The sequence below is a fragment of the Hippocampus zosterae genome, chromosome 4, assembly GCF_025434085.1.
Source record: "Hippocampus zosterae strain Florida chromosome 4, ASM2543408v3, whole genome shotgun sequence".
Lineage (NCBI taxonomy): Eukaryota > Metazoa > Chordata > Actinopteri > Syngnathiformes > Syngnathidae > Hippocampus > Hippocampus zosterae.
The window spans coordinates 1,112,590-1,137,872 of NC_067454.1; the positions used below are offsets into that span (position 1 = coordinate 1,112,590).

At 45.5% G+C, this 25,283-nt stretch overlaps 2 protein-coding genes and 1 long non-coding RNA gene across 3 annotated transcripts in view; 1 reads left to right on the top strand and 2 right to left on the bottom strand.

Moving 5' to 3' along the window:
• Window positions 1–25,283, bottom strand: part of si:ch211-186j3.6 (neural-cadherin) — a 197,455-nt gene that overhangs the window by 66,800 nt on the left and 105,372 nt on the right. The window contains exons 17-24 of the mRNA XM_052062613.1: window positions 24,406–24,526; window positions 23,841–24,003; window positions 21,730–22,194; window positions 21,297–21,488; window positions 18,900–19,091; window positions 17,605–18,048; window positions 16,985–17,315; window positions 15,436–15,529 (exon numbers count right to left, since the gene is read on the bottom strand). Of these exons, the coding sequence (XP_051918573.1) occupies window positions 15,436–15,529; window positions 16,985–17,315; window positions 17,605–18,048; window positions 18,900–19,091; window positions 21,297–21,488; window positions 21,730–22,194; window positions 23,841–24,003; window positions 24,406–24,526 (2,002 nt within the window). The remainder of the gene's footprint in view (window positions 1–15,435; window positions 15,530–16,984; window positions 17,316–17,604; window positions 18,049–18,899; window positions 19,092–21,296; window positions 21,489–21,729; window positions 22,195–23,840; window positions 24,004–24,405; window positions 24,527–25,283) is intronic.
• LOC127599097 (major histocompatibility complex class I-related gene protein-like) overlaps window positions 1–25,283 on the bottom strand; it is a 157,543-nt gene that overhangs the window by 8,558 nt on the left and 123,702 nt on the right. The gene's annotated exons all lie outside the window — the stretch shown is intronic.
• LOC127599116 (uncharacterized) lies at window positions 5,874–11,449 on the top strand. The gene is made up of 8 exons (XR_007961997.1): window positions 5,874–6,034; window positions 6,203–6,292; window positions 7,253–7,345; window positions 7,444–7,536; window positions 7,642–7,716; window positions 8,586–8,699; window positions 8,769–8,846; window positions 10,588–11,449. It is a non-coding gene; the product is annotated as an uncharacterized LOC127599116 (long non-coding RNA).

Below are 25,283 nucleotides of genomic sequence, written 5' to 3' on the forward strand. Positions count from 1 at the left end.
TTTTTGAACTTTGAGGTGTGCTGTGAAGGCGAGCATGATCAATTTTGAGCAACATCTACATACAGTATTTGAGTAACGAGGATCACCAATGTCACATACTCCTAAAATAATTACAGCAAATAAAATTATATATATGTTCACAAACACAACCGCACACACAGTATATTTAAACTGACTTAAAAATTTACAATTGTTTTTAAAGCAACATAATTCCAAACTCTAATATGGAATTTAATCGTTTCTTGGTTTCTTGGAATTGGAATTCTTTACTTATTGAATGCAAGTCATATTTTCCAGTTTCAATGTCCAAAGCAGAATAAAATGAATTGGATTTTCTGGGGCCCTCCGTGAGTCGTCACCTTACCGTGGTGAGGGGTTTGTGTGTCCCAATGATCCTAGAAGCTAAGTTGTCTGGGGCTTTATGCCCCTGGCAGGGTCACCCATGGCAAACAGGTTCTAGGTGAGGGGCCAGACAAAGCACGGCTCAAAGACCCCAATGATGAATACAATAAATGGATCTAGGTTTCCCTTGCCCGGACGCGGGTCACCGGGGCCCCCCTCTGGAGCCAAGCCTGGAGGTGGGGCTCGTTGGCAGGCGCCTGGTGGCCGGGCCTACACCCATGGGGCCCGGCCGGGCACAGCCCGAAGAGGCAATGTGGGTCCCCCTTCCCATGGGCTCACCACCCATGAGAGGGGCCAAAGGGGTCGGGTGCAATGTGAGCTGGGCGGCAGCCAAAGGCGGGGACCCTGGCGGTCCGATCCTCGGCTGCAGAAGCTAGCTCTTGGGACATGGAATGTCACCTCTCTGGCAGGGAAGGAGCCCGAGCTGGTGTGTGAGGCAGAGAATTTCCGACTGGATATAGTCGGACTTGCCTCCACACACAGCCTGGGTTCTGGTACCAGTTCTCTCGAGAGGGGTTGGACTCTCTTTCACTCTGGAGTTGCTCACGGTGAGAGGCGCAGAGCAGGTGTGGGCATGCTCGTTGCCCCCCGGCTCAGTGCCTGTAAATTGGGGTTCACACCGGTGGACGAGAGGGTTGCATCCCTTCGCCTGCGGGTGGGGGGACGGGTCCTGACTGTTGTTTGTGCATATGCACCAAACAGCAGCTCAGCATACCCACCCTTTTTGGAGTCCTTGGAGGGTGTGCTGGAGAGTACTCCTGCTGGGGACTCCCTTGTTCTACTGGGGGACTTCAATGCTCACATGGGCAATGACAGTGAGACCTGGAGGGGCGTGATTGGGAGGAACGGCCCCCCCGATCAGAACCCGAGTGGTGTTTTGTTATTGGACTTCTGTGCTCGTCACGGACTGTCCATAACGAACACCTTGTTCAAACATAAGGGTGTCCACATGTGCACTTGGCACCAGGACACCCTAGGCCGTAGTTCCATGATCGACCTTGTGGTCGTGTCATCGGATTTGCGGCCGCATGTTCTGGACACTCGGGTGAAGAGAGGGGCGGAGCTGTCAACTGATCACCACCTGGTGGTGAGGAGGCTCCGATGGTGGGGGAAGATGCCGGTCCGTCCTGGCAGACCCAAACGTATTGTGAGGGTCTGTTGGGAGCGTCTGGCAGAATCCCCTGTCAGAAGGAGTTTCAACCCCCACCTCCGACAGAGCTTTTCCCATGTTCCGGGGGAGACGGGGGACATTGAGTCCGAGTGGACCATGTTCCGTGCCTCCATTGTTGAGGCGGCCAATCTGAGTTGTGGCTGTAAGGTGGTTGGTGCCTGTCGTGGCGGCAACCCCTGTACTCGCTGGTGGACACCAGCAGTAAGGGATGCCGTCAAGCTGAAGAAGGAGTCCTATCGAGCCTTTATGGCCTGTGGGACCCCAGAGGCAGCTGACGGGTATCGACTGGCCAAGCGGAACGCAGCTTTGGTGGTCGCCGAGGCAAAAACCAGAGCATGGGAAGAGTTCGGTGAGGCCATGGAAGCCGACTTCCGGACGGCTTCGAGGAAATTCTGGTCCACCATCCGACGTCTCAGGAGGGGGAAGCAGTGCACCACTAACACTGTGTACAGTGGGGATGGGGCGCTGCTGACTTCAACTCGGGACGTTGTGAACCAGTGGGCAGAATACTTCGAAGACCTCCTCAACTCCACCAACACGCCTTCCTTGGAGGAAGCAGAGCCTGGGGACTCTGAGGTGGGCTCTCCTATCTCTGTGGTTGAAGTCACCGATGTGGTTAAAAAGCTCCTCGGTGGCAAGGCCCCAGGGGTGGATGAGATCCGCCCGGAGTTCCTCAAGGCTCTGGATGTTGTGGGGCTGTCCTGGTTGACACGCCTCTGCAACATCGCGTGGTCAACAGGGAGAGTGCCTCTGGATTGGCAGACCGGGGAGTTCTGTGGGGTGTGCTTCGTGGGTATGGAGTACCGAACCCCCTGTCTCGGAGTTGTTTGTTCCTTTGTTGTTTGTTCACAACCCCCCACCCCCATAGAATTTATTTTGTGATTTCCTCTCTTGATTTTCAGTTTGGTGCATTAGTGTTTGCTTTTCTGAGTGTCATTGAAGTCATCGTTCATTTACGTTTTCTTGGGTGGTCACTCTCGAGCAGAAGGCATGGAAACCGGGAAGGAGAAGGACGTGCCGGTCTAGTAGTCGCTTGAGTTGTGTATATACAGTATGTTTTAAAAAGAACCAACACGACAGCTCGTTTGTTTTCTGTCGTTTTGCTCCGCTGCAGAAACTGCCGTGTGAAGCGGCTTTGTACGTGTGAACGCTCCACACAATTTGCTGCGGTGCAAAATATATCGCAACAAAATATATCGTTGCAGCGCCGGAGCAAATGTGTGCCGTGTGAACGGCCCTTTAGTCAATCAGTTCCTACAACAGCAAATCGCAACCGGCCCCTTGCTAGGTTCTGATAACCTTCAATCTTGGCTCCAGCCTCCCTGTATGGAGTTTGCATGTTCTCCCCGGGCCTGTGTGGGTTTTCTCCAGGTACTCTGGTTTCCTCCCACATTCCAAAAACATGCATGAAAGAATAATAGAACACTCTAAATTGTCCCTAGGTGTGAGTGTCAGTATGGATGGTTGTTCATCCATGCATGTCCTTTTAGAACAGCTTTTCACATGGCTACACTGTAAAAATGAACTTTTGGTTTGAAAAAAAAAGATGTCTACATTAGAGATTGTGCAGGACAACTGCGTCTTTGTCAGTGGCTAACTACCCACTCGTTGATGAGTACTTAAGAATGCAATGGACAGTAATTAGGGTGTGACACATATTTGGTTTGGGGGGGGGGGGGGGACAAAGTGGAGACTCGCTTCGTTGACGCAAAGTTTCACATCAAGGTGAGGGGCCTGAAATTAGCGTCTTGTAGCCCGTGAGTGTGAGACCCCTGTATTAAATTAAGAAACATTTCACATCTTTTTGGAAAGGCAGGTTGGAAATATAGGTTGTTATTTCAGTATTATTGGATGACTACATTGATAAACTACAACTTGAGCCCTTCTGACAGTTTCGTGGTATATTGGTTTCAATGGCAGCACTGTTAAATGCTGGATGCGGAAGGGAGCCGGTCACCTTGTTGAAGTGAAGTTGTAGTCTTGGAAATAGGAAAAATGGACAAACATAAATATGGAACAGCTTTGACAATATCCCAAACTGTAATAACCGAAGCAGAGCATTGCATACACAGTGTAGGTGTTTTATTTGTTTTAATTTCTTTTATTGATAAATTAATAACTAAAGTGTTTTGAAATGTTGTTACAATACTTTATGTAGTTTAGGAATTTGTGTGAATTTCTGATTATGTTATATGGAACGTTAAAGTGAGAAGACCATGAAAGGGTTAATCGTGTTTAAGTAGAATTTTCGCTCCGAAGTTGCTGCTCTGCCCATCCCCCCGCTTTCCCCCTCGCATCAATTAAGAGCGGTTGGCTTCAAAGGCTGGAGGAGCGTTGTCTTCACACGATACTTTTCGGCGCACTCAAGCCATTTATATTTCTATACCGGGACAACCAACACCATTTGGCTTTTTGACAACATGGAGAAAACACGGAGAAGACTGTTGTTACAATACTTTATGTAGTTTAAGAATTTGTGTGAATTTCTGATTATGTTATATGAAACGTTAAAGTGAGAAGATCATGAAAGGGTTAATCATGTTTAAGTAGAGTTTTCGCTCCGAAGTTGCTGCTCTGCCCATCCCCCCACTCTGCCCATCCCCCCACTCTCCCCCTCGCATCAATTAAGAAGCGGTTGGCTTCAAAGGCTGGAGGAGCGTTGTCTTCGCGCGATACTTTTCGGCGCACTCCAGCCATTTATATTTCTATACCGGGACAACCAACACCATTTGGCTTTTTAACGACATGGAGAAAACACGGAGAAGACTCGCCCCTAACCGGGAGCACCACCGTCAGAATGAGAATGCTCAGGTAAGTAATCACCCTTTCTTTGTCGAGAGACGGGTACCCGCGAATACGAGTGTCGTCGTAACAATCTGCGTACTGAGCACCGAAGGACTTGTTACTCGCGGCGTACTGTAAACTCTAGGCCGTCAATTGGTTTTAATTTAAAGCTGCTTTATGTAGTTTTTTTTTCTACACGAAGAAACAATGGCAAACTACGAACACAGCAATTTAGGAACAACGCACATGGCTTGCGCTCAGGCGGTTACGGCAAGGCCGCGTCGCGTTGAATTTATGTGGTTTATATTTCGGCAAAAATGAGACAGAAATTGTTAGTTTCTGTACTCATACCGAATTGAAATAAGTAGACAAATGAACCAGTGCTCTGGCTCGCTGTAAACTAGACATGTTTAGTCTAGCCAGAAACCATTTTTTCTCGAGAAAAATGTATTTTTTAAATTAAATACCGAATGAATGAGGCGGATTGCAGGCCAACGCGAGCTGCTTTACTGTGTTTTTAAATGCCAGTTGCTTAATTTCACAGAGCATCCGAAGCGTGTATCCAACATGAGTTTTATCATCACAGGTTCAAATACTACTCTGTACCATTTTATTTATTACTATCGTATTTTGAGTTAATTTACATAATCATATTCATTTTACTCTTTTTTTCTGCCTGTCAACTAAAATGTCCATCGATTTTTGCCCAGTTTTTAATTTAATAAATTATATTATTTGTCTCTTTTCCATGAGACTAGAAAATGCATGCTGATTAACTCATACTTTGTTTTATTAATGGAGGTTTTCGTTCCATCTGGTCTACTTTCCATCCTGTGAAAATGTGTGACGACAAAACATTGTCGTATTTTCATGAATGCAACTTGGAAGACAAGTGTTGAAAACATTGGCAAAGACAGATAAACTTTGTACAGAATTGCCGAGATCTAGCATAAAACTCTTTTTCACCATCTCAGTTGTCTACAAAATTAACAATTTTCCCTGTTTTTCCCTCTTCTGCCCTGATGTGTAGGCTCAAATGCGTAAAGCCCAACCATCAGGGCAACATACACCTCTTCTCAAAGAGAGGCCTGGTGCTGAGACTCATTCCGGAGCCTTCTCCACAAGGTCAACACCATCATCATCATCAGAGGAGTCTGTGTCATCCGCCCAAAGTGGAGATGACCACAAACCAGCATTCAGTGAAGGGAGGGGGTCCCGGTCGTCCAACAGCAGTGGATCAGAAAAGGACCACATTGATTTGCATGAAGCTAAGGCCCTCAAGGCAAAATGTAAATCAAAACAAAAAGGTATGAAATCGAAAGGAACGGAGAAGTTAAATGATGGCCAAAAAAGGAACTACCACCAATCTTCGTGGATGTGACACGTGCCTCAGAAAATACGCACAAGAGAGCAAGGCCAAAAACCCAGAACTGTTGAGGTCAACAAAATTAAGGAAGCATGTTGCTACCTTATGTCAGCTTCTCGACCTGAACAATCAGGAACTCGAACAAGTTGCTCGTTTTATGGGACACGACATTAGAGTCCATTGTGAGTTTTATCGGCAGACCGATAAAACTTTCCAAGTGGCCAAGATTGCCAAACTACTGTTTGCGATGGAACGTGGGACAGAGTCGCTGAAGGGAAAGAGTCTGCAAACCCTGGACTCTGTTATCACTGGTATGTAAATTAATATATTTTTAAAGTCATCCCCTTCCATTTATTCTTTTCTCCCTCTGTCTTTGTTTCCACGACAGTGTGCATGTCTTTATCGGCATATTTTCTTTTACCTTCATATTTTAGTGTAAAATTATGTTTTCTGATTTCTGACTGTGAATATTTCAAAAGGAAGAGCACATGCAGCCACCTCAACCAAAGGTCTGAAAAGTGGCAAAAAGAGAAGACCAGATCCAGGGAGACGACAGGAAGCTCAAGATGGTAAGTAATAAAAATAACATTAGTAGTCATAGCAGGAAGAGGGATGCCAATATATGCTCTAGAGTTCATGCTTGGAATTAATATAGAAACATTGAATCATTTCAAATTAATCACATTCAAACGTTAGACCTAATGTTGACCAAATGACCTACTTCTAAGTTACAACAATTTTTAGTTAGACACCAATTGATCCCAGTTGCCTTTGCCTCTGGCACCTTTAACCAGAACCTTTTTTTCAATGATAACAATAAGCAAACAAAAGCACGCACATATGTATGTCGAGTTATTTGGGGGGATGTTGCAGCAACTTGACAGGCAGCTGCCTCTCACTATCCTCACACGTGTGCTGTTCTGACACACATCTGTCCTGTGGATTAAAAGTAACGAACAATGATCAAAGACAGAACTTTTAATCAAACAGGGAGTTAGTGATAACATGCGATCGATACCGTTCTAATACCGTTAAACTACTACTGATTAAAGCTGGTTAGCATGTCGACCTCACAGTGCAAAGGTGCAGGGTTCAATTCCGGTCCTAGTCTTCCTATGTGGCGTTTGCTTATTTTTCCCACCACATACCTACGTGGGCTTACTCCAAGTGCTTCGGTTTCCTCCCACATTCCCATAACATGCATGGCTGATTGAACACTCTAAATTGTCCCCAGGTGTGAGTTTGAGATGGTTGTCTCTGTGTGCCCTGCAATTGGCTGGCAACTTGTTCAGGGTGTCCCCCGCTGACCTCCCAAAGACAGCTGGGATAGGCTCCAGCATGCCCTGCGACTCTTGTGAAGATAAAGCGGATTGGAAAATGGATGGATGTTTAGTAATTCCTTTACCTTGACAGCTCTCATTTTCTCTGTGTCCAGACCATTTGCATAAATGAGAAAACCCTTTCATTCTCGGAGCAAGAGTGAATGTCTTCCATCCATATTTACATGGTGTAAATGTCATCTTTCACAGAATGAGAAGTGCCACATTCAGCTGTAGCAACGAGATCTGATGATGAAGATGATGGAGGCGGTAACAGTACCAACTTGGACACTGAAAACACAGGTAATGCTTTCAGTTTGACTTGGACCATCTGTCACTGCACCATTGCTATGTTTCTGAGATGTAAGGAATTTCATTTGAGTACATCATCTTGCTCCAAGGCACCTACAAAAGGCCACCGAAGATGCAGTCAATTAAAGAAAGAAATTATGCTGATGACGACATGAGTGATGTTTCTGGCAGTGAATATGGCGGTAATGTTTTTTTGTCCGACTTGAATCCTCTTTTGCTGTATTATTGGCATATTTCTGAGATGCATGTGGAAAGAACTTTGATTCTATCAAAACATTATTTTATAGATGGAGGGGTGTGCCATAAGACAGTTAAGAAGACTGTCAAGAAAAAAAAGACAATGTTGGGAAGACATGGATTGGGTGAGTCTCTAACATTAGCACAAGTGACATGTTACAGACCTGGCATTAGTAAGATTTTTTTTCTTACTCTTAAGTCAGGGGTGTCAAACTCATTTCACTCTGTCAAACTCAGGCCACATTGGCCTCGGTAGATGTTAAGTGGGCCGAGCCATTAAAATTATACCGTACTCTGCTATAAAGAAGCACAAGAACATTCGGAAATGTAGAAATTTAATGAACATATCTTTTTACAAAACATTTCATGAAGCACCTTAGATTTCCTTAGACAAAATGTACGATTGACTTTTATCATTCACATATATGCATCGCAACTGATTGTACAAGGGCACTAAACAAGTAATTGGTGTTGAAAAATACAGTGATGCGCTTTTATATTAAAGGAGATTTGTGAAGAAAGGAATTTTTAAGCCTTGTGCATATAAATTATAAATTTAATCCCTGCCTATACCTTACAAACTAAAGAGAGTGCCATTAAATGTGTAAAGAATAATGAATTCAAATGTCCTTGATAGCATCTGCTGTTTTGGGTCCGTCCGTCTCAGTGACAGACTTAGACTGCTGTTGTCTTCTTCTCAAAACAATGTGTCTTTCTACTCTGATCAAAACGGTGTGTCCCCTAGCGGATACTCCATGAATTGCATGTTATTCAAAATTTTCGTTCCATGTCTTTTCTGCATTTTTTTCACTTTTAAATGATCCTGCGGGCCTGATCAAACCTGCTTGTCGGACGGTAACGGCCCGCCGGCCGTATGTTTGACACCCCCGCTCCAAGTCCTGATTGTTTTTTGTACATTCCAATATATCAGGAATTACAAATGTGTATCATCAAAGCATATTCACCCAAAGTATATTATTATTATTATTTACAGTCTATGACGCATCTTTCACACATGGCCAAGAACAACCATCAACATCAGGGAGCGCCACCAAACGAAAGAGGATTGCAACACTTACACATGACGACGATGATGTTGAAGACAGCGGTGAGTCAGTGCATCGTCAACACAACTCAAAGTTTCATTACCATTATACTAACATGCCAACTTTCTTAGATGAAGAGGACAAAAAGACTGGACACAGATCTCTTGGGAAGAAGAAGACAGCAGTTCGAAAAGAACATAGTGAAGTTGGTAAGATGAATTTCTGTTGGATAAATCCGTATAACAATTTAAGAAACTCAAACAGCACAAGTCACTGTGACTTGCAGATGGAAAGACGAGTCGTTGAAGTGGTCTACTCAGTTGTAAAATTGTCTTCAATTTCTATTGTATAGCAATTTCTCTTACAGGGTTATGATATAATTTGGTTACAGTAACACACTGATTGTAATTGAATCCAATTAAAAAAAAATCTGACCAAAGAGAGATACAGTCGAACCTCTCAACAACGAAATCATGTTTGCAGCCAGAAATATTCACATTCACACCATCACTGAGCAGGAACTGATCCCACACAAGTCATGCGAGTATACCACTACACCACAGGTGTCAAAGTCAAGGCCCAGGGGCCGGATTTGGCCTGCCACATCATTTTATGTGGCCTGCAAAAGCAAATAAAGCATGTCGAATTCCATGAGGCTTGCTAAAGTCTGAACCAAAATCTCAAAATGTCATATGAAGTCCACAAGAACAATCATTATGTTTTACTTCTGATTTTAAAAGTAGTTATCCATCAATATGTTATGAGTGGTGTATGTAATGTGGAGGTGATTAAATATGTATATGGTCTCCCAAAATTCATAATGGCCCTCCAAGGGAAACCATGACTACAATGTGGCCTGTGCCAAAAATGAGTTGGTCACTCCTGCAATACACCATCAGCAACCAGAAGTTACATATTTGGTATCTGACATTTGAATGGATTGTAAAATAATGCATTTCACTGCAAACAAGGAAAACTGGTAATGCATACCGTATTAGATAATATTCACCACATATGTTGCTCTGAAATCGGCACAGTGGTTCAGGCTTTGATTGTAGCTTCGAAACATGAATGTCAACAGTGCCGCTGGATTACCATTTATCGCGGCCTCTGTGTGTCATGGATTTTTTCAAACATATTCATTAAAAAAAAGTGAAAATGCTGCAAAAGGTCCTCGAGAGGCAGTGAAAATAATCAAAACAACAGCGAGTCACATAGAGCAACATATACAGGACTGTGTTTACTGTATTTCGTTATTTATACACTAACCTAACCTAACTTATACATGTTTAAATATATTAGTATATAGCATTAAGTACTGTTAATTACTACAAACATGCATGTATACCAGTACATTTGGCCTTATAAATACTTATACTCATACACATGTTCATATACCTATATGGAGGGTGGGGGGGTTTTACTACTTAGCGGATTTTCGTTTATCGCGGGTGGTTTCGGTCCCCATTAACCCCGATAAACGAGTGATCACTGTACTTGCAAAGACTGTTTTTTTCTGTATGTTCTTCACAATAGAACGCTTCAGAAATAGAAAACAAAAGTTTGGGGCATGCTGGAGCCTATCCTAGCCGTCATTGGGCTGTAGTCAGAGTACACCCTTTAGTGGTTGCCACCCAATTGGGGGGCCCACATAGATAAACAAGACATTAAAAAGCGGAGACTAGGCAAAAAACCCCACATTAATTTTAAGGATATTGAAAAATATTAAATAATGTAAAGAGCATAACACTCATGAATCATGCCTTGAGGGAAATTGCTGCTGAGGTGTTTTTAAGTCAACAAAGGTGCTTTAAACTAGATGCCTAAAACATGTTTTGAATCAATGCATTTTTGATAGTTTTTATTCTGGTCCTGTTATCAGTCAAGGCAGTGTTCAGATCTGTTTATATTCAACTAAACCACTAATAACCCTCTTTTTTTCCCCTCCAGAATTGGAAACTAAAAAAAGGAAGAGACCCGGACTCCAAAGGAAAGAGCAGCAATTGATCGACACCTTTCAAAATTTGTAGCATTAAAGAAAGTTCCAAGGAAAGATGACTGCGTTAAGTGTCGTAGTCAAGCATCGCCAGACCTTGAAGACCGCACATGGAGAGATATTCCACAATGAAATTATTAAAAGATATGTAATTGGGAAAAAAGCTTGAAGATGAAAGATAGAGAGAGGGAGAGACATAGGGGGGAGATAGATGAAGGGAGAGAGGGAATGGGATGAGAGAGAGGGGAGAAAAGGAATAGAGTTTGAAAGCACAGTTATTTGGTAGGGTATATGTGGGTTCATGTGTCAGGTTGTGGCGCAGCAAGTTTTTTTAGTGTGCGTTTTGAAGGTTGAAGTTTTTCAGGTGTTCTTGTAAGTTTTGAATAAGAGTACTTTTGTTTGTCAAAAATAAATCATAAAGTCAAGTCAGCTTTTATTGTCAAATATGCTCTCTGTGTAATGTACAGCACAGATTAAAATACTTTCCTCTCTCAGCCACAGTGCAAACATGTGGCGTATTGAACACACAAATATCAGAACTAAATAAAACTAAATAAATGACAGTACCCATAAATTAATGGTGATAAACTGTTTAAAAATAATATATCTGATTATAAATTTACATCATTAAATGTTTAGTAAGGTGAACGGCACCTAATCTACTTCAAAATCATTAAGAACGCATGGCCAGTGCCCGGTCCTCACTTATCTAGTTAAAAACTTTTTCTTAACCTTTGGTGTTTTATTTAATCTAAAGGAATGTATTGCCTAAGGGCGCCCTCCTGTGTCTAGAAATGTGTCTTTTTCATTTATTTTTCAAGCAGAAAGGGTGGTCCTCGCTTTGTAGGCCTTTTTACTCGGTCCTCACTGTGCAGCAAGTGCAGGAATGTGTGTGTGTGTGTGTGTGTGTGTGTGTGTGTGTGCGTGTGTGTGTGTGTGTGTGTGCGAGTGTGTGCGCACTCTTAATTAAAGTAATCAACTGCATGCGTGTGCTCACGAATAATTATCAAACGCTGTCAAGTTGGCAAGAATAAGGCTGCTAACAGCGCACTTCTTCTTAGCGCCCTATTTTGAAACCCAGTCACGGCACTTCCTGTCTGACGCCAACTTTATGACAGCAAAGATGATCGCTACTTTTGATTTTAAATTATTGGGTGACACTCTCCGTAACGAGGGTGTAGGCAGTCAGCGCCATATATTGAATACAATGGTGAACAAAAATTGCCAATTACGACATCAAAACGGATTCTGCGGGGAATTCAACAAAAAGCCCAGATGACTCACTTCCTGTTATGAATTTTGTATTTTTTTGCCATCGGCCTGCATCTTGCGGCCTCATTCGGAGTTGAAATCCGGCGCGTCAGGAAAAAACGCAACGGCGCCATCTATCAACTGCCGCAAACAAATAAATACATCAATAAATATCAGCATAAATCCAACGTAACAAAGTTAGTGATGTCGATGGAGATGACAATTTTATTTTATTTTTTTATTTTATTATTATTTTATTTTATTCTCCTTCCCCAACGTCGACATGGGAGTGTACTCTTCCACGCCAGCTTCGTGATCATCGCCGTGGCGAGTACACGTTAAGTTGTTCGTGGAAGAATTTTGCGTTCTTTGACGTGGCGCTCTCTTGTTTTATGATTTATTTTGAAATTTTAGAAGTATTGGTGGAAAAGTGAGTTGAAAGACATTGAAATTTTTTTTAAAAAGGGCCATAAATGCCATCGGAAGCAGCCGGAGGTGAATTCTTTTCACACTGAGGTCACTTGATGCAATGAGTTCATTCATTCATTATGATTTTTTTTAAAAACCAAAATAAATTAGGTCAATTATTTTTCAATGTGCTTCTTCATAATTTTCATTCCGGCATTCATTTGATTGTTTTGATGCAATGACATTTGCAAATTCTCATTTTTTGTGTGTATTTTTGATGACATTTGCCGTCCATCTTTCCGCCCGCGTGCAAACTTTTCCTGTCATCTCGCGTCGACGACCACGAATAAAAGCCGAGCGAGTGAGGCGTTGACGAGGCGTTGACGAGGCGTTGACGAGGCGTTAACGAGCCTTTCGAGTACAACCTCCTCCCCCCCTGCTGCCGACGGTGCTTCCGCAACCTTCCTTTCGGAGGATAAAACTGAAAAAGGGATGAAAACACTCCATCGCGCGCTTTTACAATGTCTTTTATGCTCCGTTTTAGTGTTGACTCCATTCCCCGCCGTGAATCAACGTCCCCCGCGGGACAATGATCGACGCCTCCGTCAGTAAAGGCGCCGCCCCGGCGGGAGGCTGACAAACAAGCCCGGGGGCCGCCTTTTCTGTCTTCCCGTACAGGTAATTAATTGGCTTGATTAGGGAGGAGTCTCGTCGTCACTGGTGGACACTCATCGTGTACATTTTGCTGAAGGATCGCGCTTCGGCGGGTCCCCGAGTGGAGAGAGGGCGTGCCTAGGTTGTATTTTGAAGGTGGCACATGGTTGAATTAAAAACAAAAAAATGTTATCGAAAACAAAAAGGCGACGATGCAATGCTTTTTCTCAGGTGTTATGGGGAACGGGTGCGCCGTCTCTTTCGGCGTGGACGAGGAGCAGCAGGAATGATGACATTTGTCAAAAAGTTGCTGTTGAAAATTTGGTGTCATTTTTTGGGGGAGTGCGCACAGAAGTGTGAGAGTGCGCCATCTTTGTTTGGCTTCAAAGGTTTGGGAAAAGCTTTCATTCATTCATCTTCCTAACCGCTTGATCCTCACTAGGGTCACGGGGGGTGCTGGAGCCTATCCCAGCTGTCTCCGGGCAGTAGGCGGGGGACACCCTGAATCGGTTGCCAGCCAATCGCAGGGCACACAGAGACGAACAACCATTCGCACTCACACTCACACCCAGGGACAATTTAGAGTGTTCAATCAGCCTGCCACGCATGTTTTTGGAATGTGGGAGGAAACCGGAGCACCCGGAGAAAACCCACGCAGGTCCGGGGAGAACATGCAAACTCCACACAAGGAGGCCGGAGCTGGAATCGAACCCGGTACCTCTGCACTGTGAAGCCCACGTGCTAACCACTGGACTACCGGGCCGCCCGGGGAAAAGCTTGTTGATGGCAAATGAATGAGAAAATGCCAGTCTCAGATTTGAGGGTGGGGCGGGGGTGGCCAGGGGGCGTGGACTACGAAAGATGGGGCGCATCTTCAAGAGAACGCCAAATGCTTGCTCTAATCCGGCAGTGAATTTAATCAGCGGAGAAAAAAAGAAAAATCTCATGAGTTTTCCTGCGTTGGCTTAGTTGCGGCGAGTGACGTGTTGTGCGAATAATGCAAAGATGGAGGCCAGGCCTGTGAAGCAGATGTCGGCGGCGCGCACATCAATCGCGACCGGGGGCGCTAATGAATGAGTGAATGAATAATGAATATCCACCTTATGGATCGCCGGTGATTCGGCCAAAGAAAGTGGAAGCCTTATTTGCTTGTCAGCTTCATCATCAGCAATTTCACCGATTGATCAGTTACGCGTGATCGCCGTATGCTGCGTTTACACTCCGGCGGGGGACCAACATTTTGAACACTCCTCATTGACCACCTTTCAAGTCTACACACCCCTAAATTTGCCATTGTTGATGTTTAAACACCTCTGCCGTAGCATATTTCATGTGGCTAATTTAAGATAACTCTGGATTGACACCCTGACCGTGTCTGCAATCCCTAATTGGAAAACTCACTTGTATTCTTTAGCGTTCGACTCAGTATGACTTAGATTTGTTCTTGATTTTACTGCTTGGTGCTTTCTACCGCCTTTATTACCGATTCGTCTTACTGTTTATTGTGTATGTTAAATCGCTCCATGTACAGAACTTTGTATGCAGCCATGGCTGTTTGAAAGTGCTCCAGAAATACTCTTGACTTGACTTGTTCTTGATTTACTGTCTGGTGCTTTCTACCGCCTTTATTACCGATTCGTCTTACTGTTTATCGTGCATGTTAAATCGCTCCATGTACAGCACTTTGTATGCTGCGATGGCTGTTTGAAAGTGCTCCAGAAATACTCTTGACTTGACTTGTTCTTGATTTTACTGTCTGGTGCTTTCTACCGCCTTTATTACCGATTTGTCTTACTGTTTATCGTGCATGTTAAATCGCTCCATGTACAGCACTTTGTATGCAGCTATGGCTGTTTGAAAGTGCTCCAGAAATACTCTTGACTTGACTTGACTTGACCTTTAACCTCATTTGAAAGCCTAACCTGGACTTGAAACCCTGATTTGAAACCGTAAGTTTAGTTTCAAACCCTAACTGGGCTTTAAGGGCTAATTTGAAACTCAAAGCCTCATTTGAAACCCTAGTTCCGGTTTAAACTTACAGATTCCAATCAAGGAGATTGGAATCCGTAATTTGGTTTTACAATGCTAACGCTGTCTTGAAATCTCAACTGGCAAGATGGACGTGTACCAATACCGGCCTTATTTCAAGGCATCAGGTACTTGTGAAGCCTGCCGGTATCGGCCAAAGAGACTTTGGAAATGTTTTTTTTTAAAAAGAAATTGACATCATTCAGTCCTTCTCGGCAGCAGCTGGCAAAATCGGACACATTGGCGAATCATCATCCGTGTCGGAGAGTGTGACACGGATATGATACACGTGTCATACACGTGTCGGTGCTCATATTTTTTGCTCATTGTGTTAAATGAATGAAATTACGAGAGGGATTGGTTTTCAGTATCGTGAGTACTCAAAGAGCGAAGAGAGACGTTTTCTCCGGTGCTATTTCCATCTGCAAAGATTGTGAGAAAAAAACCTGAGAAGAACTTACGTGGGTACGTGGCCCTCAAAGACGTACGTCTTGTTATCCCAGTCGTCCGGGTCGGGTGCGTACACCCTTCCCAGCACGGTGGTGGGCATGCGCCCTGGAAAAACAATTCAACAAAAGAAATATTAAAGAATGACATTCTCTCTCCGCCTCTGTATGCCAACTTGAAAACTTCTTTTGAAAGCCAAACCCTTGTTTAAAACTTTGCTTTGAAGCCCTCAGTTGGAAGCCATTTTGAAAGAATAAAAATAGCTTGAAACTCCAACTATTTCTAAAAAATTTGAGAAAATCGTGCTTGTAGGATGTGAAACAGAACGTTTGTGTCCTTGTTGGTTTTTTTTGGGGCGTACAGACGCCTACACCGCAAGCCAAAATCCCGCCCCCCCCATGCGAGAGACTTGAAGGGGAGCTCAAATAGCCATCCAACGGGAGGAGTTGAGGGGACGACGGCGGCGTCTGAAGCGCGGCTCAAAGGCCTTCTCGCCACTACGAATGTGCCGATTCAGACCGCCGCCGAGCCGCGCGTCCAATTGAGCGCGCCGCGGGAAACCTGCTGGCTGATGGACGCTCACGAGGACCGTGAAAATGTTGACGATAATGATCGGAGGAGGGAAACGCAATCAAAACGCAGCCATTGCCTTTCATTGCCGTATCGTGACGGGAGTTTAATTAGTGGGTAGAGGAGGCGGCTTCGTTGATTACAGCTGTGCTGGGAGAAAAAAAACGTAGAGAGACGCCATCGTTCTGCCGCCGAATCGCCACGTCCCTGCCGAGTGAACTCAAAGGTCTGTCAAAAACTTGACGCAGCACGCAAAAGAGGGCTTGTCAAATCCAAGACTTCCAACGAACTCGAACTCGGTACCAATAGCGTCTGCTCAGGATTTCATGATTAATAAATCATCAAGAATTGTTAGAAACTTTCAAATGTTTTTTTTTTAATTGATTAATAATAATTTATTCATTCATTCATCTTCCTAACCGCTTGATCCTCACTAGGGTCGCGGGGGGTGCTGGAGCCTATCCCAGCTGTCCCCGGGCAGTAGGCGGGGGACACCCTGAATCGGTTGCCAGCCAATCGCAGGGCACACAGAAACGAACAACCATTCGCACTCAAACTCACACCTAGGGACAATTTAGAGCGTCCAATCAGCCTGCCACGCATGTTTTTGGAATGTGGGAGGAAACCGGAGCACCCGGAGAAAACCCACGCAGGCCCGGGGAGAACATGCAAACTCCACACAGGGAGGCCGGAGCTGGAATCGAACCCGGTACCTCTGCACTGTGAAGCCCACGTGCTAGCCACTGGACTACCGGGCCTTTAATGAATTATCATTCCAAAAAAAAAATCTTTATTTTAACTTGTTTTTTTTTTTAAATATGTATATTGACACTTTTTTGAATGAAAAAAATTTGGGGCTCAACAAATATGGATTTTTTTTAAGAGACCACCATCAATTTCTGGATTTGGCAGAGTCAAATCTGATAACCGATTAATCGGCCAATTCATTGACAAAAAAAACAAATCGTTCCAGTCCGATAAAAAGGCGCTGACCTCGGTACGTGTTGATGAAGATGGTCTTCTCTCCGCCAATGTGCGGATGGTCGTTGTCGTCGCCGATGGTGACCGTCAGCGTGGCCGTCACCGTTTTGGCAGGACGGCCACTGTCGCTCATGACCACGGGGATCAGGAACTCCTTCTGACGCTCGCGGTCGAACGTCCGCAGCGCCGTCAGCGTGGCCGTTCCGTTCAGGTTGTCCTTCAGGTAGAAGTCGTTGCCGTGGCGATAGTCAGCGGGGACAGCGAAATGGAAAGGCGCGCCGTTCTCCAAGGAGTCTCGATCCACAGCCCGGAGCAACGTGGATGTCTGGTTCATGTTTACAACCTAGACCCCACCAAAAAGTCATCAGACGTATATTCATTTGGGATCTATTTTGTGATCCTATCTTTAGTTCAACTTGCTTAGACGGGATGTGTGTGTGTACTTCCAGTCACACATGCTTAAACAGGATAAAGATGCAATTTCGGTCCAAAATGGAAAAGTGGGAAGCATGTACCTTCAGTTATATGTGCTTAAACAATGTGTGTGTGTGTGTGTGTGTGTATACCTTCAGTCATACATGCATAGACGGGCTGTGTTGGACGCATTTTGTTTCTCCATTAGGCAATCCTACCTGAGGCCCAGGAACGTTCTCAAAGACCACCGGCGCATACACAGCTTCAAACTGCGGCCCGTTATCGTTGACGTCCAGGAGGGGGAGTTCCACGGTGGCGCTACCCGACAAGGCGGGCACCCCGTGATCTGTGGCGATGACCACCAGGTGGTGCTGGGCCACCTTCTCCCGGTCCAGAGGTCGGGCCACCGTCAGGACGCCCGATTGGTCCACGGCGAAGAGCCCGTCCGGGTCCGAGTCCCGAGAGAGGCTGTAGACCAGCTGGCGGTTTTGACCCGAATCCGAGTCGCTGGCCAGCAGGCGGGCCACGCTGGTCCCCACGGCGACGTCCTCTGACAGGGGGCCCAGAGATAGGAAGTGAGGAATGAAAACCGGGGCGTGGTCGTTGTAGTCGTCCACCTCGAGCGCGCAGTGAAGCAGGCTGGAAAAATCCAAGTCTTCAACCTGGAGTGACAACAGCGTCGCATACGTCACATTTGTGCCGGGGAGAACATGCAAACTCCACACAGGGAGGCCGGAGCTGGAATCGAACCCGGTACCTCTGCACTGTGAAGCCCCCTCTGCCTACTTGCTCGGATTCTTCACCCGAGATGTGCAACAGATTCCTTCAGTTTTTCATTGATAAGGTCTCTACAGCTAGGACTCCGGTCTCAAATACTACATCTGACCCCTCTGTCCATGTTCCATGTTCAGCTGTACTAAATTCTTTTGACACCGTGTCCTTGGCACTTTTGGAGTATGTAGTTCGTCAGATGAAGCCATCTGGCTCCCCTTGCGACTCTCTTCCCCCGCACTTCTTTCAGGAGGTTCTCCCGAGTGTCAAGAAACCTGGTCTTGCCACTGGACTACCGGGCCGTATGGCAGACTTGAAATCCACATTTCAAACCAAAACTCAATTTTCAAACCCAAACGCTGTCTTAAAAACCCAAATTGAAACCTTAACATGGACTCAGAACCAGACTTAAAAAAATACATTTCAAAACCTCTTAACCCAGGCTTGAGACCATCATTTAGAACCTTACCCCTGTCTTGAAAGCCTATTTTGGAATCCCAAAGCTAGCATGAAACGCTACTTTGAAACCCCAAGTCTAACTCAAAAACCGAACCGTAAGCCATGAACCGGGTTTGGAACCCTAACTTGGAAACCCAACTTTCCTGAAAATCTTAACCTGACAGCCCAATACTGGCTTGAAACGCAAATTTTAACACATAACCCAGGTTTAAGACCCTTATTTGAAACCTTAACCCTTGTTGTGGGGAGCAAAAAAAAATATAAATACAGAAGGCGCCAGTACCTTGATGGTCAGGTTGAACCTCTGTTCGCTGTGTCTCTCGTAGTCGAGTTGTTTTTTGAGTCGGAGGCTTCCCCGCTGCTCCACTTTGTTGCTGACCATGTAGAACTTTTGCTCCTGGTCCCCGGCCACCACGCTAAAAGTCAGCTGGCCGTTTTCTCCCGTGTCTCGGTCCTCGGCCCTCAGCTCCAGGACCTCGGGACACACAAGTCCTTGCAGTGACGCACTTGGATGAGGCTTACTTGAAACCCAAGACCTACCTGGCGACCGTCAACCCATCTTGAAATCCCAATTCAGGCTTGAAAGACAAATGTGGAAAGCCTGAACCCTAGCTTCAACCCCTTCTTTGAAACCCAATCCCAATCTTTTAAACCCTGGACTTGAAACCCTAACGCTGTCTTGAAACCTCCATTTGAAATCTTAACACTTGTTCAAAAGCAGGCTTGAAATTCTCCTTTAAAACCTAATCCTTGAAATGAAACTCTTTGCTCATGTTTAAAACCATGAGACAGGGTTGAAAAGACAGTTTGATACCAACTTTGAGCCGTAACCCTTTCCGAAAGCCATAAAACAGGCGTGAAACCCTAATCTGAGGCAATGAACCCTCATTTCAAACCCTAACTGTGTCTTGAAACTCAAACTCGAAACCTTAGTCCCTTTTGAAAACACAAATCCAGGTTTGAAGCTGGAGTTTGAACCCCTAACTGTTGCTTCAAACCTTAATTGGAACCTCCAAATCAATTTAAAACCCTAGTCATCGATACGCAAAGTTTGACTTTTAATGATTGATGGAGAACTGAATGATCCCAAAGTGATTTTTTTGTGTGTGTTTTTTTAATGCCGGCATTGTATTATGATTTTTTTTTTTTTACATTTTTATTCCATCTTCGTATTTTGGTCATGTTCCGAGCTGCATCCCGCAACTATTCCGGACGGAAGGTTTGGATCTGACTTGTGTACAGTTTGGTGCTTGTTCATCCATCTTGAACTTCCCTCCCGCCTCCCCATCGCAGAGTCGAGAACTCAAAGCAAACGCTTAAAGGGAATATAAAAGCAGCAGTGCTCTTTTTTGGGCTCCTCAGCCAGGAAGAAGAAAATTATTTTGGATGAAAAATACCCCCCGCCCCATCACATCAGTTTTTGGATTCCATTTTTAATGTCAGAAAACGTCAAGTAAAGTTTGACTTTGTGGAGTTTTTGTTTAGATGCATACACATCAAAATAAAAGTGCACTCAAGGGTGAGGAGACGCCGACGCCGAGTTGCAACGTTTAGCGTTTAAGCGCAGGATTAAATACAAAAAGTAATATTAGTATTTTAAGGTACATTTTAGTCTGATTGAGAAATTCATGAAATGATCATTTCAGCGAATATTGGGTTTCATCTGATGAGATTTTCAACCTGACATACTTGAGGAGAGAATGAGTCAAGAATCCATCCGTGCAATCAATCAATTATAAGTCAATGTACTCATCAATGAGCACGCATATCTCAAATTAAAATGGTTTGCGTTTGAAAAAGTAGAATGCTAACATGCGAAAAGGTGCAACGCAAGCATGCAGTCAGAAAGTTAGCAACCAGAGAACACAAGTGGGGGGGACAGGGGGGCACAGTGTTGGATCTGGAAAAAATACATCGGCACAGTACATAGCGACATAGAAAAACTAACCAACACATCTGAAAAGCTTGCACATGTGGAACGAATGTGGGAGGTTGCAGCGTGATGCTAGCCGCCTGATTGCAATGCTAGTGAGACGAGTCGATTTTATGGTAGTCCAAATATTGCAGAGACAGACCTCGATGGATTTTATATTGTGCCTTTAGAGTCAGACAAAATTTCAAAAGGCTCTCGAGACTGGATAACATACAAACAGGATCACAGTTGATAAGCTAACAAAAAGGAACTTCAAGACATCAAATTGCTTGCGAGAGCGCGTAAAATGCTAACATGGTGGCATTTGCTATGGCAAGTTTGAAATCCATCCATTTTCCGAACCGCTTGATCCTTACTAGGGTCACGGGGGGTGCTGGAGCCTATCCCAGCCGTCTTCGGGCAGTAGGCGGGGGACACCCTGAATCAGTTGCCAGCCAATCGCAGGGCACACAGAGACGAACAACCATTCGCACTCACACTCACACCTAGGGACAATTTAGAGCATCCAATCAGCCTGCCATGCATATTTTTGGAATGTGGGAGGAAACCGGAGCACCCGGAGAAAACCCACGCAGGCTCGGGGAGAACATGCAAACTCCACACAGGGAGGCCGGAGCTCGGAGCTGGAATCGAACCCGGTACCTCTGCACTGTGAAGCCGACGTGCTAACCACTGGTCTACCAGGCCGCCCCCCGGTAGACCAGTTTGAAATGTTTGAAATGAATTGACAATTTCCTACTGGCTTACCTCCGCGTTGGGCTCCGCGTTTTCCGAGATCCTGGCCAGGCAAGCGTGTTCGACGAACCGGGGCGCGTGGTCATTGACGTCGGAGATCTGAATGGTCGCCGTGGCCGTTCCCACCATGCCGCCTCCGTCCCTGGCCTCAACCACCAGGACGTAGGACTCCACCTGCTCCCGGTCCAGGCCCTCCAAGGCCACCTAACGTCAGTGATTTCAAATAGGGATGGCAATTGACGATCAATTTAGGTCGCTTTAATGACAAAGCGATATAATTCAGTCTGAATTCATTGAGGTTTATAGTTCAAACGAGAAATTGGAAACAAAAGCTGAAAAAAAAACATTGCGTCGGACATTTTAAATTGACATTGTTTGCATACTTTTTCTTCAATGGATGCTTGGTGGGTTTGTCGGCGGACGAAACAATGAAATGAAAACAAACCGTGATGGTGCCGGTTGCCGGGTTGATGGCGAACATCTCGGAGAAGGCGGGAACGGTCCCCGTCGCGTCCAAGCCGCCCAAGATCCGGTAGGACAGGACGGCGTTCTGGCCCACGGCCGCGTCGTCCAGGTCGGTGGCCGTCATCTCCATCACCGAGGTGCCGGCCGGCGAGTTCTCGGCCACGTCGCCGTGGCAGCTGGGCGCGCAGGTGAAGACGGGCGCGTTGTCGTTGATGTCCCACACGTTGATGATGACGTCGGTGAACCCCGTCAGGCCTTCGCCGCCCTCGTCCGTGGCCAGCACCACAAAACGCCACACGGCGCGCTCCTCGCGGTTCAGCGTGCGCTGGGCGTAGATCTTGCCCGTCACCTCGTCGATGATGAACTCGCTCTCGGCGCCCTGGCCGTGCAGGGAGTAGCGAAGAGCCTCCTGGTCGGCGTCCTTGTCCGGGTCCGACGCCGTCACCTGCCGGAAGAGGTCACACTCGAGCGGGAGCGACAGCTGGACTACGACCCGTGAATAAAATACGGGTATTAAAATACGGGTAATAAAATACGAAATCGACATGTTTGAAGGATTTTAATTGGAAACATTTTTTTTTTTTTTTTTACATTTGTCACAACACACGTCATCAAATTTCATTGACTATAATTGCGTCTATCTCGACCTTCATTAATTGCATTTATTTTAATTTAGTTCGCTTTAATTACATTTTTCCATCCAACTTTTCAAGCGCCTTTCGAACAGTTCTCGTTCCTCGTGCTTAGCAGAGCCTCGCCCCCAAAAAGAATTAAAAACATAGCAAGGACCGCCTATTGCACCAATTAAAAAAAGAAAAATAGGAGAAAACAACACAACAAGAACGAGAACAAAACAACCGAGATGAAACATTTGAATTCCTTTTCTTGTATTTTGTTTGATTCAATATTTGCTTAATATTTAATAGGGTTGCATTTTATTCATGACTTCTGTTCAAACGTAGTTTTTCTTTCACCCACTTCACGTTGCATCTTAGCGAGTGCAATTGTTTACTATTTAATTGAATCTTTTACGTCTAAGAGTTTCGAAAATAGTCAAGAGCTTTTCTCTGAGGTTTGCATGCACACGTGTCGCTAGGCAGAAATCCCGAGACGCAATCATATCCGTCCCACTGAATAAAAGAAATGTTAGACAACTTTTAACTTTTAATCGGTTGAAAAATGTCATATCGCCTTTCAATCCATTTGTCCAATATTCACGGTTCAAATTTAATAGCGATCAGACAAAATCTCTGCGACAAGTTTGTCTTTGAAGGACTCCTGAAAAAGGTCAAATTGATCCCGGAAACGACTTCTTGAGACTTTTTTTTATGGTCTCAAGAAGTGGACTCCTGATCGATGCGCCTACCAAACTTCATATCGCTCAGTTAAATTGGGGTGTATTTTCGGTCCCAAATTCTAGGGGTCGCTAGCGAGCCGACATTTGGAGAGCATGAAAAATCCCCCCTGACCAAATGTGGGCGTTACCAAGATGAACAAATTGGATTTCTTCAAAGTGGAACTTGATGAAGGAGCTGAGCCAAAAGGCGAAGCTCTCAATTTACCGGTCGATCTACGTCCCAACCCTCATCTATGGTCACGAGCTATGGGTCGTGACCGAAAGAACGAGATCCCGGATACAAGCGGCCGAAATGAGTTTTCTCCGCAGGGTGTCCGGGCTCTCCCTTAGAGATAAGGTGAGAAGCTCGGTCATCCGGGAGGGGCTCCGAGTCGAGCCGCTTCTCCTCCACATCGAGAGGAGCCAGATGAGGTGGCTTGGGCATCTGATTCGGATGCCTCCTGAGCGCCTCCCCGGTGAGGTGTTCCGGTCATGTCCCACCGGGAGGAGACCCCGAGGAAGACCCAGGACACGCTGGAGAGACTATGTCACCCATCTTGCCTGGGAACGACTCGGGATCCCCCGGGGAGAGCTGGAAGAAGTAGCTAGGGAGAGGGAAGTCTGGGCTTCCCTGCTAAAGCTGTTGCCCCCGCGACCCGGCCCCGGATAAGCGGTAGATGATGGATGGATGGATGGATGGATGGATGGAACTTGATGAGTTTCCTTCCTTTCACCAAGGAGCAGAATCGGCTTACCTGTAAGACGAAGACGGGCGAACCATCCAGTTCCTCTGTGACGCTTCCGTAGTATTCGTTGACGGTGAACACGGGCGCTTCGTCGTTCTTGTTGACCACGTTCACCGCCACCGTGGCGTAGTCCTCCCACTTGCCGTCGGAAGCCAGAACATGCAGCTTGTACCTGAAATGAAGATTTCAGGGTTTTTGCCGCGGCATCGTTGCATTTTTTTGGTCTTCTTTGAAAGTGAGTGAGCCGTTTGGTGAGCCGCAAACCAAATTCTCGTGGCAGCTAAATATTTTGCACTGTTTCTGTTTACATCATACGAAACCACGCTAAGCCGGTTGCCATGACGATCCCTCGGCAAATATAGTCCTGCTGTACCACCCCAAAAAAGGGGTGTGGCCAAATCCTGTGCTGGAAAGTTAGCGTGGAGCCCCGTTATGACTGTAAAGTAATCGAATGGAGTTCGTTCCGTGTTAGCATCTGTGAGAGTTTTCACGATGGATTTCCGTGACCGGCCAAAATGCCCGTTTTGTTTTTCTTCTCATCTCAATTTGGGATTGACGAATGCCGTTCGTCTACCTTTTGTTCTGCTCGTAGTCCAGAGGCTGAGCGACGAAGATGGTCCCCACTTCCGGTTCCACGTCAAACACACCTCCAGTGTTTCCGGACGTGATTTGGTAACGTAGTTTGGCGTTCCCGCCTGCGGAAGAGCACAAAAGCGGTTTTGGCTCACTCAGACGGCGGACGCATTGATTTCCCCGAGAGGCGGCGTCCTCGTGGGAAGCGCTCGTCTCTGAAGCCGTCGCCCGGTTGCCAATCGGCCGGTCAGTCGTTGTTAATGGAGAGCATTAGTGCGCGTTAGCGGGAGGACGCGCAATCAGATAGCAGGCTCGCCTTGCCGGACAAAAGGCGATTACTCCGACTTGGCATGTGAAGAGCCACTCGTGATGAGAAATCCATCGGAAGTTTATCTTTTTGCATGACTGTGGAAACGCTCCACGGAACCACCGGTGGAGGTTTTTAAAATAAACTACAAAGCTACAAAAGAAAAATAATAATAAATAGTCATATGAATGCAATGAAATGCTCGGAATCTCACAAAATTGGGACATTGACCAGCATTTGATGGCACTTCAAGCGCAAGAGCCTTTGACCGATTCAAATCAAAATGGCTGACGTTTTTTTTGGGGCACGTCTTATCTAGACTTTTTTCTTTTTTTTTGTGAGACTACTCATGAAAGGGATGCTTTCAAAATTTCATGTTGCTAAAAAGAATATGGCCAAGACATAAAATGGTCAAATAGTTTGGTCAAAGGGTTCTAAGAGTATTTTTTTGGGGGGGTGGGGGGGTACTGGACAACATTTTCAAGATGAGTTTCTCTGGAAAGACCAACATGAGCCAAAAAATGGGCCGCTTCGAGCAAAACGGCCCACTTCCTGTGACTTTTTGGAAACGT